A 17,163-nucleotide genomic window follows, 5' to 3' on the forward strand; every position below is an offset into this window, starting at 1 on the left:
TGCTCCAAACTGCAAACAGACAGATCAAAGCATCAGAAATCATGTTTGTGAAACTAGACATAAACGCAAAGCTGTTACTGTATTAATTCCTTATCGACATAAACAAGCTGAGGGAGGGAAAGAATATTGTACACTTGCCTACTGGGGATGGCCCAGAACACGGCATTCTGGTCTTCTTCTTCTTCTTCATCATCGTCAAATTCCTCTAGTCTATTTAGACTAATTGTCATATCATCCAAGGAGACAGTGTAGAGTCCAATGCCGTCACAAAATGGACGCAGAAGATGGATGCAATTGGGTTGAGTTCCTGCACGAGTTGCTGACGAAATTACCGAGCAGTTTCTGCCTAGAAAGAACGTTCTGTCCCCAATACTGTGAACAGGGTGCCAAGCATCTTGAGATGGATTCCAGCGGTAAACTTCCAAGCCGACGACATCGCAAAGAATGCCGAAGAGGTAGGATCGCACAAGAAACAAGTCACCACATGATTCCACCACATAGGCTCTGTAGGCACTGTTACTGGGGGTTGGGGTCGGGAGCTCGATGCTGCTTCTCTCAACAACCGGTGGTGATGATGCAGCATCAACCACTAGCAAAAACTCTATGCCCAGAGCATAGATTTTTCCTTGGTAGCCAAAGATTCCACCGTCAAGCTCATCGTCGTCGATCGGCAAGCGAGACCAGTGGGTGTCATTGGGGTGGCAGTAGAGGAGGGACCTGTCCCTGCAAACGCCTAGCATCACGGTGCGTGAATCCTCCTGAGAAGAGATTGCACAATTGAAGATGAGATCCAGCCTTGGAGGATGAGGCAGCGGCGGGAGAGGTATCATCTGCGTCTGCGTCTGCCAAGTGGAGGCCAGCAAGAAGCATTCGTTGGTGAGCACGTCGAGCATGAGCGACCACTCTCCATGGCGGCCGATGCATCGCTTCCCCTGCGCCGCCGCCGGCACGCTTGCCTCATGCACATTGCCGGCGTTATCAGTGAAGCGTTCATGGGTTCCGTTGAACTGGACAGCCCATGCCTTGCTACCAAATTCATCCTTGCCACCCATCATCTGATCCTATATACTATTCCTTTGATCCTTTCCACAGCTCCATCTCAATATTCCTTCTGTTTGCCCGGCCCCGGCGAAATATTTTCACAACCAAATCTCATCTCACTACTATTTATTATGGTGATCAAAGCAGAGAAATCTTGTTCGTGTCGGATTCGGAACAGAGATCGAATCGATGTGAGGCGGACGTACGGACCGGGTCCGATCACATTACACGTGAATAGGCGGGCCCCGGTAAGGCCGTCTGCTACGTGAGTTACGTAGAGAGAGAGAGAGGGGGGGGGGGGGGGAGTCTAGCTACCTGAGCGTCAATAGATTCTTTATATCAAAATATTATATCACGAATTTTTTTCTATTTTTGAAGATCTTTAAGTATTTGTTTGAGATTTTTTTAAATGACACGGAACACGCAAAATTTTAATTTATTAATATTATACGGTCGTTTTTAAAAATCTTAAACAAATACTTAAAAATCTTTAAAAATGAAAAAAAAATTTACGTGCTACAAGATTTTGATATGAAGAATATATTGAGCCATATAAATCAAAATTTAGAGATAATTTAATATGTTTTTGGACCCCGACTCACGGAGCAGCCCGTGAGTCACGGCTTATTTTAGCAAATATATATATATATATATATATATATATATATATATATATATATATATATATATATATATATATATATCCATGTGTTTTACTGTGTTAAGTTAATTTACAAATTAAAATAAGGTTTGAAAAGAAATTGTGCATCGATTTAGAAATAGTAAATTATATTGAATATATAATTGATTTAGAAAACACATGTTGCATCGGAAAGGTTATAATCGAAACTAGTAAATTGTGCTCAATATCGTAAAGAAAAATGGAAAAAATATAAGAACGTGTAGAAAATACAAAAAAAATTACATAAATTATTCTGTGTAGATAAAAACATAAATAAAATAAATTTGAGGTTGTGTAGAAAACACACAAACATTAAGAAAGTGTAAAAAAGATACAAAATAATTGTACACAGGAAAATAAGAATAATTGTGTAAATAAATACATAGAAATAATGCGTAAAAGAAACATTTTTTTGCAGAGATAAAGACCACAGAAGTATTGAGGTCGGTCTAACACGCAGGATCCCCGTGCGGCGATTATATATATATGTGTATTATATATACGCACCACATTATAAGTATAAATTTAATATATAGAAATCTTTATACACATAAATTTATATATGTAAACTTTATACATATATAAAGTAAGAAAGTATCTTGGCACGGTAAATAGCCTTTTCGGAAGTATTATTATTTGCCCAGTCTGGTTGTGACTCTGTACGAGAAAAGAGCAAGTCAATTCATTTAGTTGGTATTTATTCCATGCAAGTGTGAGGCTGATAAGTAGCACAGTCTTTATAGAGACAATATCATGGGGTTATAAATATAGGGGTGGTATATTGGTTGATGAGCTAATTCGCTTTGCCATATACGCCTCCAAATAAGTTTATTTTTAGGTTTTTGGATATAATGTTCTGCCTCTTCGTCTTATTTAATTTTTCTTTGCGATTAATATTAAAAGTGACTAAATTTTTAAGTTTTTATAGAAACTTTTTAAATAAAATAAATAGTCAAACGTTAGACATAAAAATCAAAAATAAAATTATTATGGAATAGATGTAGTAAGGCACGAGGAATAGGTTACTCAGACGTGGCCAGGAGGACGCCAGCAAGGCGGCCGAAGAAGGCCCACGACCGCAGCAGGCCGGACGGACGAAATTTGCCGCTGGGCCTCTGCTCTCGTGGGCCGTTGCAGTTACTCCAATAATCTAGGCGTCATCCAGCTCAGCTCCTATGGCACGTTCCCGAGAGCACATCCAGTCTAATAACTATTTTTTTTCACGCGCAATAAACTGTTAAGCGGTGCGTATTTTGTTAAAAATATTTGTATAAAAGTTATTTTTAAAAAATCAGATTAATCTATTTTTAGTTTATAATAGCTAATGCTTAATTAATTATATGTTAATAATATTTCTAGCTTTGCGTGCACAGTTAATTCCAACCACGAGACCTCCTCTGGAATGCGCCCATAGTCATCATCCTAATCCGGATCCAAGTTCGAACGCACCTGCAGACAGACAGAAAAGCACATCTATCTAACATCGATTAATCTCCACACGAACGTGAGTACAAGTACACAACCACAACTCCAAGAGAACGAGGAGGCAGCAGGCCAGCAGCTAAAATTGTATGCGTGCTAGTCATATTTGAACGTTAGTAGAGTGGTACATCTTATATATATATACACGAGACATTCATTCATCTTCCTAAACTTTTATTACTCACTTTATTTTATATTATAAGGATTTTTGGATTTTTTTAGATTCATACGTATATTAATATATATGTTTTGTATATTTGTCTTGATTCATTGTCATGCATATGAAGACCGAAAAGTTTTATAATATGAAATATAAAAAGTAACTATTTAAATAACATGCAATAGTCAACGAGATATCATTTATGTAGTCCAGACACAGTGGAAATTAGCTATGTAACACTGTAACGGCGCATGCAAACTAAATTTTATCTTATTAACATGCTGAATTGTGCGAGTAAGATAAAACTAGCCCTCCATCTCGATCTATCCTAGTTTCTGCTGGTTGGATGCGTGCATGGGTCACTTCCTCTTGGACGCGGCGGTCTGCTTCTGATTCTTGTTTCTCGCCTTCTCTCTCTCCTTCTTGGCACTCTGCCTCTGGAGATTCAAGCACTTCTTGTCTGTGTGGGTTAAGGTTCGTTCTGCGACGTTAAGCAGCTCGCCGCACTTGGGGCATGGCGATTCCTCTCTTCTCTTGGCAGACTCTTTTTCTCGCTTCTTCCTCTCCTTCTTGTTGCTGCTAGCAGCCATCTGTAAGCACCGAGTAAATAACGTCATCGATGACTATTGCGAGTTCACGGACATTCATCATAAGACATAAACGAAGGAGGAACAGACTGATCATTTATTTATTATTTTATTTTATTGCAGAAACATGACGACAGAAAACAACATCCAAAACCAAAATATTGAAAAAAAATCAATCAAAGACAAAATCGAAAAGCTTGGGTTAAAAAAAAGGGACATTTAACTTTTTGTCACTCTTATAAATGACACGTAGAGCCCCTTTGAATAATAAAAAAAAAGAAATAGAAAAAACATAAAATTCTGATAAGAATGTAAGTGTAAAACAGATGATTGTAAAATATTTGATTGGAGGAGAGATAATGACTTATAGGATTTTTTCCATGAGGTTAAACCTCTTTTTAAATTTTCTCCAAAACTTATATGGGAAGAGGCATTCCATAGAAATTCCATAGGATTTTATAGGGTTTATTCCTTTGATTCAAAGAGATTTTGTAGGAAAAGTTTCTATAGGAATAAAATCCTCTAAAATTCCTATGAATTTCCTTTGAATGAAAGGGTCTACTCGTTGGCTATAACATGTGGGTCCTGTGGCAAATATGTTATGACCAAATAAAAAAGTGGCAAAAAGTTAATTATTCAAAAAAAAGAAAGAACGAAACATATTTATCTTCCTACTGCCCTTACTCGATCCTCCCGAAAACACAAGACAACCCACACTTGGAAAAAAGAAAGAAATTGTGAAAAATTGAGAAAAAGAAAAACACACGCTGAGAAAAATGAAAAACCCACGCTTCGGAAAAGAAAGAAACAGTAAAAAACCGAGAGAAAAAAACACGCTTCAAAGGCGCATAGCTACGGTACAGACAGAGATCATCCTTACTCCTCACATAAACGCAATCATAATTAACGAGAGAAAAAATATTAGCAAATTAAGTAAGCGATGGAGAAGAACTCATCGACAGGAAAGCAAGATGGGATGTAGAAGAGAGTAGTAGAGTATTAAAAATGAAATAGGACCAACAGAGAGATCACCATTATCTTCCGGTGCCCTTCATCGGCCAAAGAAACAGCAACACAAACCAACCCAAATAATCTGCGAGACAAAGACGAAACATGGGAAAAAAGAAACAGTAGTAGGAACTAGGAAGCAAAACCTCGATGAGATACACCATCAGAGAGATCACCATTTCTTCCGGTGCCCTTCATCGGCCAAAAAAAACAGCAACACACCCACCAACCCAAATAATCTGAGACAAAGACGAAGCATGGGAAAAAAGAAACAGCAGTAGGAAGCAAAACCTCGATGAGAAACACCACCACCAACACACCCAGTTCAAAACCAACCCGACCAACCCTATAAAGAAATCGAAACAGTAGGTAGTGGCATAAGCAAAACCTCCAAGAGAAGAGGAAAGAAAGAGATGGTAGCATCGAACGAAAGAAATCGAAACAGTAGGTAGTGGCATAAGCAAAACCTCGAAGAGAAGGGGAAGGAAAGAGATGGTAGCAAGCAGTAGACGCGATGGATACACAAAAGTGAGAGAGTGGTACGTACGTAATATATAGAGCACAGCCACTGCCATGCCATGCCAAGCAGGCTCGTGACCGCCCGGTCCCACACCCGGGTGGTGGGTCCAACGTTCCCGTGGGCCGGCCCATCTGTCAGCTCGCTCTCATCTTGCCAGGCTATGAGCGCTCAGAGAAACTGTGATAACTTGCTGCTCTCAACGTTTGCTAACAACTTACAAGGTCTTTCCTTTAATTTTATTCTTACATGTCTGAGTTCACTTACATTACATACCAATAAGGAACGACCAAAACCCTAGCCCACTACGCCGGGAAAGATAACACACCTTGACTCTGGTCTGCTGCTTCTAGCTTGTGCATGTCGGAATTAGTTTACAAATAAACTTTTCTCTGTGCTACTTCCCCAGCAATCTTGCTACTAACATTCTTGCCAAAAAATTTCTTCAGATTTACTATTGCACGGAGCATACCCCCCCACCCAAAAGAAATAACAACTAATCAACAATTAAGTTACTCTCGATGTTACAAAGAATGATGTAGCTGCAAAACTCTCCGGATATTCAGTTTGTGCCCATGTCTCTGAATAATCTGAAACATTTGAGCCTGAGTTGCTAGCTTGTTTCTGTCTCGGTATCACTTTGGAAAGCTATAACAAAAATTTCATCGTACGTGTCAACAAAATGAACTTCAAGACCCTCCTTCACATTGGGAGCAAGCTCATCAAAATCCCTTTTATTTGCTGCTGGGAATACAATTGTCTTTACTGCACTTCGCCTGGCAGCAATAGTCTTCTCTTTCACCTGTTTTAGGAAGATTATAAAAGTGCAAGAGGGTGAGGGAGATAACCCAGTGTATACATATGCATGGAACAGCACAAAAAGATAAATGATTATATCAATATCATTTTTTGGGGACAACCAGAATATCATCTCAACATGAATAAACCTTTTTCTGGGGACTAGCCATGATAATTTTGGGATTAAAGAATAAAGTCAGCATACTATAAATTGATCATAAATGGTAAGTATTTTTCGAAAATGCAGGAAGCTTGTACTTTATTTCATTAAAAAGAAGAAATACATGCAGCAAAGTGAACCAAAAGACCCCTCTAGAACCACCCAAAAAAAAATCATAAATAAAAGGACACAACAAAAACACCCCACCCACTAGGAGCAACTAGCCATCCTGGGGTAGTATGGTTTGTTGATCAAGAACTAATTGTAAATGTTGACCAGAGAAATCAAAGATGAAATTCCTTAATACATAAACATAAAAAACAATATTCTGGTTGTAATAATCAAATCATTTGTTGTTCACATAATTAAGATCAGATATTGTGTTGTTTCACTATTCAGACCTACAAGGCATCGAAAAAATTTATAGACAGAGAAGGCATGTGCTGTATTTGTGTAAAGCAGGGAACACAAAGAAAACATACCCCACCAATCGGAAGGATTCGGCCAGTTAATGTTACTTCACCGGTCATTGCAAGGTCCTTCTTGACAGGTTTTCCCATCGCTAAGGACAACATTGATGTGATCATGGTACATCCAGCACTCGGTCCATCCTTAGGGGTGGACCCTGCTGGAACATGCAGGTGCACCTTTGAGTTTGCAAAGAACAGATTGTTTGGCTCTTTATCTAGTAATATAGCTCTACCAACTGTATGTGCAATCTGAGCACTTTCTTTCATGACATCTCCAAGCTGTCCAGTCAGCACAAGGGCGCCTTTCCCATCTCCTTCCTCCACTTTTGTTGTTTCAATGTATAAAGTAGAACCGCCCATAGCAGTCCAAGCTAAACCCATGACAACTCCAACAGGAGTCTGCTCATATATTCGCTCAGCTTGGAAAACAGGTTTCCCAACATAATCACCAAGGTTTGATGAATCAATTACCACCTTCTCAACTGTCTTACCAGCTGCCTCTTCCATAGCTCCTTCCACATCCTTGTTGACCTACAGAACAAAGCAGTAAGTATATTTCAACATGAGCTATAACCTTATAATAAATTAATGCCCAACTATACCGAGTCATAGATTGTATTATCTCTATAACATCCACGGTTTTCTACAACTTTAAATATAAATATGTGTTTTTCTGAAATTTACTCCCTTCCATATTCAAAGCGAGCATTATGTTCAGGGTCAACATAATAAAGGAAACACAAAAAATCGTGACAGTAACACATTAATTTCATAAACATTAACACTACCTCTTGTGTGCACAATTTGTCTGTTGATAAAGCTGGATCAGTTAAAACAGCTTCTTTGGGTTCTTCAGCTGGATGCACATCATGATCAGTTGTTTTCTTCATTAACTCTAATTCACTAGCTTCCTCCGAAGCATTCCCTGTAGCAGGATTCTCCATATTCTCCTCTTTCAACTTGTTTTCACTGCTGTTACCATTAGGTTCTTCACTTGCTGTTACAATGACAGCTTCTTGGGTTGGCTCATTTGATACCCCTTGGCGAACAAGTTGCAGAGCAATCTGCAAAAAGGGTGACAAAGTAGGTAATGCAAAGTTTGTAAAAGGACAAAGTTTTGCTCATACTGAACAACTAAGGACATGAATGGATGCACAATAGCCTTTCATACAAATGATGTGAAATTGCTTAAACACTGTCAACAGTCAGCTAACGTATATATTACTTACCAATGTACCATAATATACATAGATAATTTGCTTGCTGCCACAATGTGCTAGGAATGTAGATAGATACAACTTTCAGCAGACTAAGCAACTAGCTAAAGCAATCTATGATTTGGGAATTTACAAATTAATTAATTAAAGAAAAAATACTAGGAACTGACATTTGGTAACACGAAAGAAAGAAAAGTTGATGTCCTTGTCTGAGTAGAAATTGACATATCCTTGTTCCAGAATAGAACAGTTGTCTTTAAAAAAAACTAAAATAGTTGAAAGATCATTACGCAGAAGTTCTGTACTTCTGTTGTGTACCTTGCGGTAAATTTTCTCGATATGCTTTTGAAGGTTTCGCACTCCTGCTTCTCGGCAGTAATTTTCAATAAGGGAAAGAAGAGCAGCATCTGTAACCTCAACCTGTAAATGTTTGTAGTCAGGCAGTTAAAGTTGAAACTACTACTAAATTTTGGTCCTAGAAGCAAGGCTTGTTGGCATATTCCACATATCAACAAAATTGTATTATTGTAAATGTGGTGTCTATTGTACGAACTTTGAAGGTACTACAATTATTCTTTATTTTATGAATTTTACAATCCTCTATCTTATATAGAATATCAATTACAATAAATAGTACTATTTTCTGAATACCAGGTTACATACGCAATCCCCATCGAATTACTCGGAATGCTTAATAACAAATAAAATAAAGTATAACAATATAATGATAGAGGTGCAAGCCGTGCAATGATACCCCCAGCATAAAGTGGTGCATGGCAAGAGTATGGCATTTCTGAATCATATGGCACTACTCAAAATGCAGTTTTAGACTATTTACAATGCAGTTTTGGAGTCCAAAACCATAAAACTTGTAGGTTAAGCTCTTTCAACATTCATTATAGTGAAAATCAGGGAATTATCTCAAATTCTTAAATACTCTGATCCCAAACATAGATCATTTTAGGAGGCGTTTAGCCTTCTCAATTTTTCTTTTCCTAAATGTAAGTTGTTCTGGAACTTGCTAAATAAATAACATGTTTTCCAATGTATTGTAAATGTAAGGTAAAAAAATTCATTTGAGCTATTTGTTTGAGTGTACAGGCCTAAACACAACATATACAAATTTGCTGCATTTATCAATGTTTTGTTAAATAATGCTCCCACCCCAAAGTTTCCAAAAATTACTAGGTTTCCTTCATGTCAAGTCAGGAATTGAGGAATTTTATGGTGGACAAACTGAACTTTCGAGACAAAAAAACCAGAAAATGGAAGTAGAAGGAATGATTAAACTACTTGAAAATCCATATGTACCTGTTCAGGTTTAATCCCACAAGCCTCTCGTGTGTTCTTCTCTAGATAGTCCCTAGCAATATGCATCTTCTCATCAGTTATATAACCAGCTATTGCAATGATTTCCATCCTGTCCAGTAATGGATTTGGTATCGTCTCAATAACATTTGCTGTGCAAACAAAAAGTACCTGATTTTCAATAAGAAAATATGTCAGAGGATTCCTTTCATACTCAAGTTAAACACCCTATTTTTTTGGAACAAGAATAAAAGAAATATAAATACCATGATAGAGAAGTTGAGAGAAACAAGAAAGACGCGAAAAAAAGTAGCAGCAATTGTTACATGCTTTATACAGCTGTCTGTCTATCCTCTAGAGGCGTTTTCTGCATATTATTTTGTATGATTGCCTTGTATATTTGTTGGCCCATTGCTATACTAAAATCTGTTAGACTGGTACATACATGGTGTCGCCGGTCTGTTTAAATATCCATGTCGCATACCTAATTATAAAAGGTAGATGTGTGGATTGTACAAGATATGCAAAGTTAGAATATATGATTATAGTTATTCAACTTTTGTTAAGCCCCATACTTACAATATAGTAATCAAATGTTGTTTCGCTGATTTTAAATGAAGAGTCAACAACCATGTTGAACTATGAAGCCAACCACATGCACATAGGTAGAAAGGGACCCTTGAGGAAAAACTGCCTAACCTTGGATAGATCAATTGGAACATCAAGGTAGTGGTCAAGAAAATTAACATTCTGCTCAGGGTCTAGAAGTTCCAACAATGCACTGGCTGGATCACCAGAATGTCCTCTCCCAAGCTGTCAGCCAATAAAGATAAACAATATAATTAGAGAGCATGAACATTAATGAACAAAGTCATATTGGTTGACAAAAATAACTGCTGGAAATTTGTTGGCCTAAATACATTACAAGATATTATGCAGGACATACAGGGTACATTTAGCAATTCAAATGAAATAAAACCCACTGGATATAATTATTATTGAAGTACCTTGTCGATTTCATCTATCAATACTAGAGGATTTGCTGTTCCAACTGATTTAAGGCATTGCACCATCTTCCCTGGCATTGCACCAACATACGTTCGCCGATGCCCCTAAGGTTGTTGAGATGTTTTTCACATAAACACTTCATTCTAGTTTAGAATATAAGGGCATGCTATGAATATTTGTATTGTACCTTGATTTCTGCCACATCAGCTAAACCTCCAACAGAAAATCTGTAAAACTTTCTGTTCAGTGCACGTGCAATTGATCGACCAATACTAGTTTTACCAACTCCTGGTGGCCCAGAAAGACAGATAATCTTTCCTGTCATAAATTATCAAACAAAGTTATTGGTTGAATAACAATGCATGGACTAAGGCATCAAGTGAGGTACTAAATTTAGCGAGCACTCATGCAAGGAATCAACTGCTACTGTTGCCCAGCAATAGCCTTGTGAATTGTGATCCACCATTATCAGGTACTGAGAAGAAAAGAACTACTAGGTGCCAACTTCCATTAATATGATACAACAGGATGCAACAAGAACACCTCTATTTCTCTACATGCTCTACACCAGCAGATAAATGGCATAATCAAGCACATACAGAAAAGGTAATTATTAGATTTAATAAAACCTTGTGAAGTTCCCCTTAGCCTGCCAACTGCTATAAATTCCAATATCCTCTCTTTAACGTCACTCAGCCCATAATGATCTTCATCAAGGATTTGTTGAGCATGATGTACATCAAAATTTTCGTCACTGTAACACAAGGGTAAACACTGAATAAAGCATAGAGATCCCGCATTTGATAAAATTCTCACAAAGAAAGCACATATATACAAACCTATAGTTTCCCCATGGCAATACTGTCAGCCAGTCCAAATAATTCCGTGTTACATTGAACTCGCTAGAACTGGCTTCTAACAGCTGAAGCTTTGTAAGCTCTTCCTCAATGACTTGCAAAACATGAGGAGGACACTTCTCTTTCTTTGCTTCAATCCGCTCCCTGAATTTTGCTGCAACACATAAATTAAGGACAATTCCGAACGGTACATTAGAAATATGAAGCTATGTGTGCAATAAAAATCCATAGCCAATAAGAAGAGCTGAATCACATACCAGACAATGCTGTTTTGTCATCGGTCTCCAGACCTAGCTCCTGAAAGCATCAGATAATGAGAGTAATTATGAACATAGATAAGATCAGATCAACCCAGAAGGCAACAATGATTATATTTCCCATTTTGCATGAAATATACAGTTCAAGAAGCAGATGGCAGAATAGCGGATATCAACATTGTTAATTTTTCAATTCTATCATAGGCAGGGATTAGTGCCCGTTCCACTATACTATGAAAAGTAGTGGCATCATGAACCATCTGAGTGCTAAATTCAATAATAGTAATTATTCAACAAGAGCAATGTAAATAACAAAAGTAACTTTCTACAATAAACTCATCAAATGATGGAGTACCTTTTTTATTGCTTTAAGTTGCTCATTCAATAAATAACGTCGCTGATCCCCACTTATTTTTTCTTCAATTGCTTTTGCAATGGATTGCTGGAAAATAAGTATATTAGTTACCAAGAAAGCTCAAATAAGCAATGATAAACAAGGCTCAAGGTAAGAGAACAAATTACCTGCAACTTACTAATCTCCATCTCCTTCTTGACTAACTCAAGAGTTAACTTTAGACGCTTATATACCTGTTCCAAAAATTGCATAAGTTAGACTGAAATAGACCAATAAGCTGGTATGATGTGGGATCTTGGAGAAGTTCTAGAAGAGTGCTGGTAAAGAGAAGCTGCACTAATGTGTTTAATAGAATTTTTTTCCCAAAACATAGTCATATAATGGTTGTTCTCTTGGTGCATGTGGAAATATAGCTGTGCTTCATTGCATATTTGCATTACATGCAAAATAAATTTCAAAATCAATGTCCTATCAGCTGAGCTTTATAAAAATAAATTATGTTCACTAAGGCCGTGTTCATTCTCGCTAACCCAGATTCTCTCTTTTTATTTTTTTGTGAAAATTTTTTATAGGAAAGTTGCTTTATAAAATCTTATCAATATATTTTTCAAGTTTTTTTAGTTAATAATTAATTAATTAAATGCTAATCTGCTGCTACATTTTCCACGCCAGTTACTAAACCTGCCGAAGAACACGGCCTACGAGAGAGAGAGGGAAGTCCTCAAAGTGTAGAGTAAGACCAAAGCATAAATGACAACAAGCAGTACACATGGTGATGCATAATTTCTATGGTCTCCAAAGTCCAAACATTTAATGAATGAAGATGGATAGATCGCTGTAGCCCATAGGATTGAAAAAGTATCAAGAAGCTTGGAGTGTTAATCCAGAGCATGCAACTAAAATATATAAGTTTAAGAAAGTTTCTTACATCTAACTCCTCAAGCACCTCCTGGCAAAGCAACTTGTTGGCACCAGAAATAGCAGCACCAAAATCTGCTAACCGCGGGTAGTTGAAATCACCCATGTGCTGAACCAGGGGAAATGAGTAAGACATTCAGAATATTAGCGTGTACCCAATGGCATCCAGGGAATTATAGCTGTAAATTATCATGGCACGTGAAAAGATATTGGACTAGTAACCAATCAAATCTTTGCCAGTTCTTACATGACCAGTCGGTCACTGGTTAAAGCCTCTGTTTTATTGACCTATATTTGGAATTGGGGGAGTAAAAGTTATAGAAAATCACAAATGAAGGAAGCTGGAATCCAGTCATACCTGCGTGTAGGTTTGGACATGATCCTTCCAAAGGGAACTTATCTTGAGAACCTCCCTTAAGGTGGATATAACTTCAAATGAAGTTGCTTTTATAACATCATCATCCTTATTGTAGGGTTTTTCCTGTAAAGCAGAACTTAAATGATCCAATTGCAAAGGTATCTCCCAGCAGAATATCAATAGCATATTCAATTCATGGTGAAATCAGGGCTAAACAAGCCCCAAAATAATAACTCAGTTCAATTAATCTCGTTTATGCCATCTAAAAATGTAATAGGCAAAACAAAACAACTTTTACATTACGAAAAACTCACAATGGTACAAGAGCGAAAATATGAGAACTAGTTATGACAACTGAAAGAAGCATATATTATGAATTCTCCTGTGTGATATAGTTGTCCTCCAGATGCACCTAGAATGCAGGTTTGACTTTCTTCAGTTTCTGAAAACAAAACTTCATCTCACAGTTTTTTTTGGTGAGCATGTACTTTCTATGTATGGGATATAGGAATCAGATGTTCATAATGGCAAATAAGAAACGCAAAATAAAACATGAGAATTGGTGGTACCATTGTATAATTACCTTCAGATGGTCAACTTTTACTGTAAGTGGATCCTCCTGAACCTGCAGTTTTTTGTATCTTGATGAAAACAAAGTTGCCAACTTAAACCCATAGAATTGAATAGCAAGCGAGTTAGTGTATCTTACCATTTCAGTTATCCTTAAACGACGGTGACCAAGTAGCACAACCTGATCCCCTTGAATGCTAGTTATCTACAGAAACAACACAGGCTGATTACACAGCAGCAGACCACACCTTGAGAAAAGACAATGGAAGGAGAAGCCATGCCCAGAGCATCTCAAGAAAATAGTCAATTACCTGCGCAAGCGTGCCAACTTCATGAAGGCGCTGTAGTAATTCCTTCCCTTTGAGATCATCAATGCTTTTCTCTGAATCTGAGCTCGTCACAATATTTGGGTCAGTACCTTCTTCATCCTTCACAAGAAATGCACCAGCATATGGGATGGATCTTTTGCGATTTTCTACTAGGGCTTGCAATAGCTTTTGGTCCTGAGGGGTTTATAAAGAACAGGACAAACACATCATTAACAAGGGAAAGAAAGAGATAGCATGACAGGGAAAAGCGAAAATGATTTTACCGTTGCAAAACTCTCAGCAGTGACATACCTTTACATAGATTGGCATATAAAATCCAGGAAAGAGTGGACGATGTGGGAGAGGCAGTGCTATGACCTATTTGAACAAGCATAATAAAGTGAGATAAGGATACAACTAGCAGAACCATGTTATGGTAAATATGAACTGTTAAATGAAAAAGAAAGTACTCTGAAGGGAGACATGAAGATCTAAACAAGACAGGAAAACAGCATAACCCTTGATAAGAGGAGGGGAGAGAGAGAACCTTGTAGAACATTAAGACCATCAGTACAAAACCCAGTTTTCCAAACATGGCATGAATTCAAAGAGCTACTCAAAAAGTAGAATCAAGTTATAGGCTCCCATCGTTTCGCATTTTAGAGTAATAAGCGAAAACACGTTTTTGCAAACGAAAAATAATTTGCAGTTAAAACTTTTATATACGTGTCCATAACGACTCAAAAGTGAAATGTGTAAAGCAAACCATAATGAAAAAACCACAAAATCAAGTCCAAAATTAAGTTCTAAAATTTAAATTTTGGCTTATAAGCAGTTTCAACTGCGAAACGATGGGAGCCATAATGTATTTTGATCCTTCACTATGCAACTCAAATGAAAATTGCTCATGTTAGTCCCATATTAAGTACACTTCCTTCCACACCAATACAAGTTTTTGAGCGAAAACCCAGTTTTCTAAACATGACATGAATTCAAAGAGCTACTCAAAAAGTAGAATCAAGTTATAGTCTATTTTGATCCTTCACTATACAGCTCAAATGAAAATTGCTCAAGTCAGTCCCATATTAAGTACACTTCCTTTCACACCAATATAAGTTTTTGAGTGATCCAAATTTGTCATCAAAATGTCATATGTACTCCATTCTATAGTTTGGAGGCACTTTTTCTCAATGGTTCGTAGTATACCCTCATGAGTATCACTCCAATTAACAAATAAACTCTACTTCCCGATTGCCTCCCTCAATTATTCTATGGTCTTCTTTCAATCTTGTGACCGCTGATATGTGATAAGCTATATTTAGTGTTGAGTGGAATGTTTATTCAATTGAACAGTACTTGCCAGATGGGTGACAGCTATCATAATGCATAACCAGGCATTGTACCAGTATCTTTTCTCAACTTATAAAACACTAGTGCACTAAACCACAGTTCATGGCAATATTTTAATCTCTCGGTAAGCAATCATCTCTTTCTTCCCTATCAGATAGAAATGTTCGTATCTGAGCACTCAAAGGAGGGAGACACCACACTGAAACTCCTGTGCAGCTCATTCAAGGTAGTCATGGAACAAAACCTACTAACCTAGTTGGTTCTGCCTTGCCATTACAAAAGAATGCACTAAATTTTAACTCACACTGTCTCCATGCTCAAATTGAGCCATGCAATTGTGATAATAACCATTATCCAACCAAGTTATACATTCTCCGATAACTTAGAACACAAATGCATTGGGTGAGAACTGGCTACTGCAAGCAACTAGACAAATGGTTATGATTCGAACGAGGAGAGAGCGCACCGAGAGGCAGTCCTCGGGGCGGGGGGTGGTTGGCACGATGGCGGAAGATGGCTTGCCGTCGGCCTCCCCTTCCGCAGCAACCGCATCCTCGGCCTTAGCTTCCGCCGCTGCCGGCGCCTCGGAGTCGCTCCCGGCGGAGTTGGAGCAGAAACGCGCCCTCGTCCCCAGCGTCGTGGCCCGCCCGCCTCTCAGCGAACCCAAAACCCTGAGCAGCGGCGACCTCACCTCCTCCGCCGCCGCCACGGCCGGCGCGGCGGCGAACCGCGAGGGGAAGACGGCGGCGGCGGCCGCCGCGGCGCGCAGCATGAGGCGCTAGGACGATTCCGCGGCGCGATTTCTAGGGTTTCGGCGAGGGAGTGGAGGCGCGGCGGCGGCCGCGGCGCCCTGTGGCTGTGAAGAGACTGTTGTTGGTTTTTTTTGGTTTGGGGAAGAAGAAAGGAATGGAGGAACGAAACCCTACCAAAACCCTCCTCTCCTTTAACCATTTTTAATCTATATTGCTACTATTTCAGAACAATTTTTGGGTAAAAATATAAACCCTCTTTTATAAACTTTTAGCCTATAACAATAACACATAATAAACTTTACGTAGATATTGTTGTTTAATTTATGTAGTTTAGGGTTTCATCACCAATAAACTATAAAATTTCAATTTGGTTCAAAGCTAGTTGTTCTAATGTTTTTATGCGTTATAAAGTAGCTAGCTCATGATATTGTTGTTTTATATTTTGCTAGGTTTTTTTAAAACCGTTAATATAAGTTTTATAGCATAAACAACAGCTAATGCCTAATGGTATATTATTCTCATCATTAGAACTGTATTCCTCATGTATGGCGCGGTAGCCTGCGTGGAAAGATATAAAGACAGTTAATTAGTAATATGCAAAATAATGCAGGTTAACAATTTATCGGTACTCAAGGCACACATAGAAAGTTAATAGTCAATCTTTTATATTTTTCTCAATAGAATTGAGATATTTTAATGTATCATCCGCTATGTTAGTATCATTGATAATGATGTTATCGATAGACTATTCGCTCATGATAGTTAATATCAACCAAGTATCAGTTTTAATAACAGAAAGATATCATTTTTAATACTCGTAGAAATCATCTTGTTCTAGCACGGGATACCATATAATAGCAACCCAAAATTTAATTATAAAACTTAAATTTATAATTAATTTTGATGGCTTTACTGTGTTTTAAGATTGCTAACAATATGTACATAAAAGTTTTATTATAAATTGTTTTGACCGGTTCATTGATTTTCCCATGACTTATCA

The 17,163-nt window shown here is 37.8% G+C and overlaps 1 protein-coding gene across 1 annotated transcript; it reads right to left on the reverse strand.

The window, feature by feature from the left end:
• Nucleotides 1–5,652: 5,652 nt before the first annotated feature.
• Nucleotides 5,653–16,287, reverse strand: LOC102699880 (lon protease homolog, mitochondrial). Its single transcript, XM_006658105.3, has 20 exons — nt 15,878–16,287; nt 14,374–14,439; nt 14,065–14,256; nt 13,893–13,958; nt 13,767–13,808; nt 13,184–13,306; nt 12,836–12,934; nt 12,075–12,140; nt 11,908–11,994; nt 11,553–11,592; nt 11,278–11,449; nt 11,068–11,192; nt 10,626–10,756; nt 10,438–10,542; nt 10,130–10,243; nt 9,434–9,601; nt 8,441–8,542; nt 7,694–7,969; nt 6,918–7,436; nt 5,653–6,279 (listed from the first exon to the last, which is right to left on the reverse strand). Exons 1-20 carry the CDS (start codon nt 16,181–16,183, stop codon nt 6,091–6,093), a joined length of 2,988 nt encoding a protein of 995 aa, XP_006658168.2. The 5' UTR covers nt 16,184–16,287; the 3' UTR covers nt 5,653–6,090.
• Between the last annotated feature and the right edge of the window lie 876 nt (nt 16,288–17,163).

The sequence above is a fragment of the Oryza brachyantha genome, chromosome 7 (genome assembly GCF_000231095.2).
Source record: "Oryza brachyantha chromosome 7, ObraRS2, whole genome shotgun sequence".
Lineage (NCBI taxonomy): Eukaryota > Viridiplantae > Streptophyta > Magnoliopsida > Poales > Poaceae > Oryza > Oryza brachyantha.

What these genes read in the sequence shown, in the direction of transcription:
- LOC102699880 (XM_006658105.3), bottom strand. Translation starts at nt 16,183, where the DNA reads ATGCTGCGCGCCGCGGCGGCCGCCGCCGCCGTCTTCCCCTCGCGGTTC. An exon ending in GCCCCGAGGACTGCCTCTCG is followed by an intron (nt 14,440 to 15,877) that starts GTGCGCTCTCTC and finishes TTGTTCAAATAG; the next exon opens with GTCATAGCACTGCCTCTCCC. An exon ending in AAGTTGGCACGCTTGCGCAG is followed by an intron (nt 13,959 to 14,064) that starts GTAATTGACTAT and finishes TTGTTTCTGTAG; the next exon opens with ATAACTAGCATTCAAGGGGA.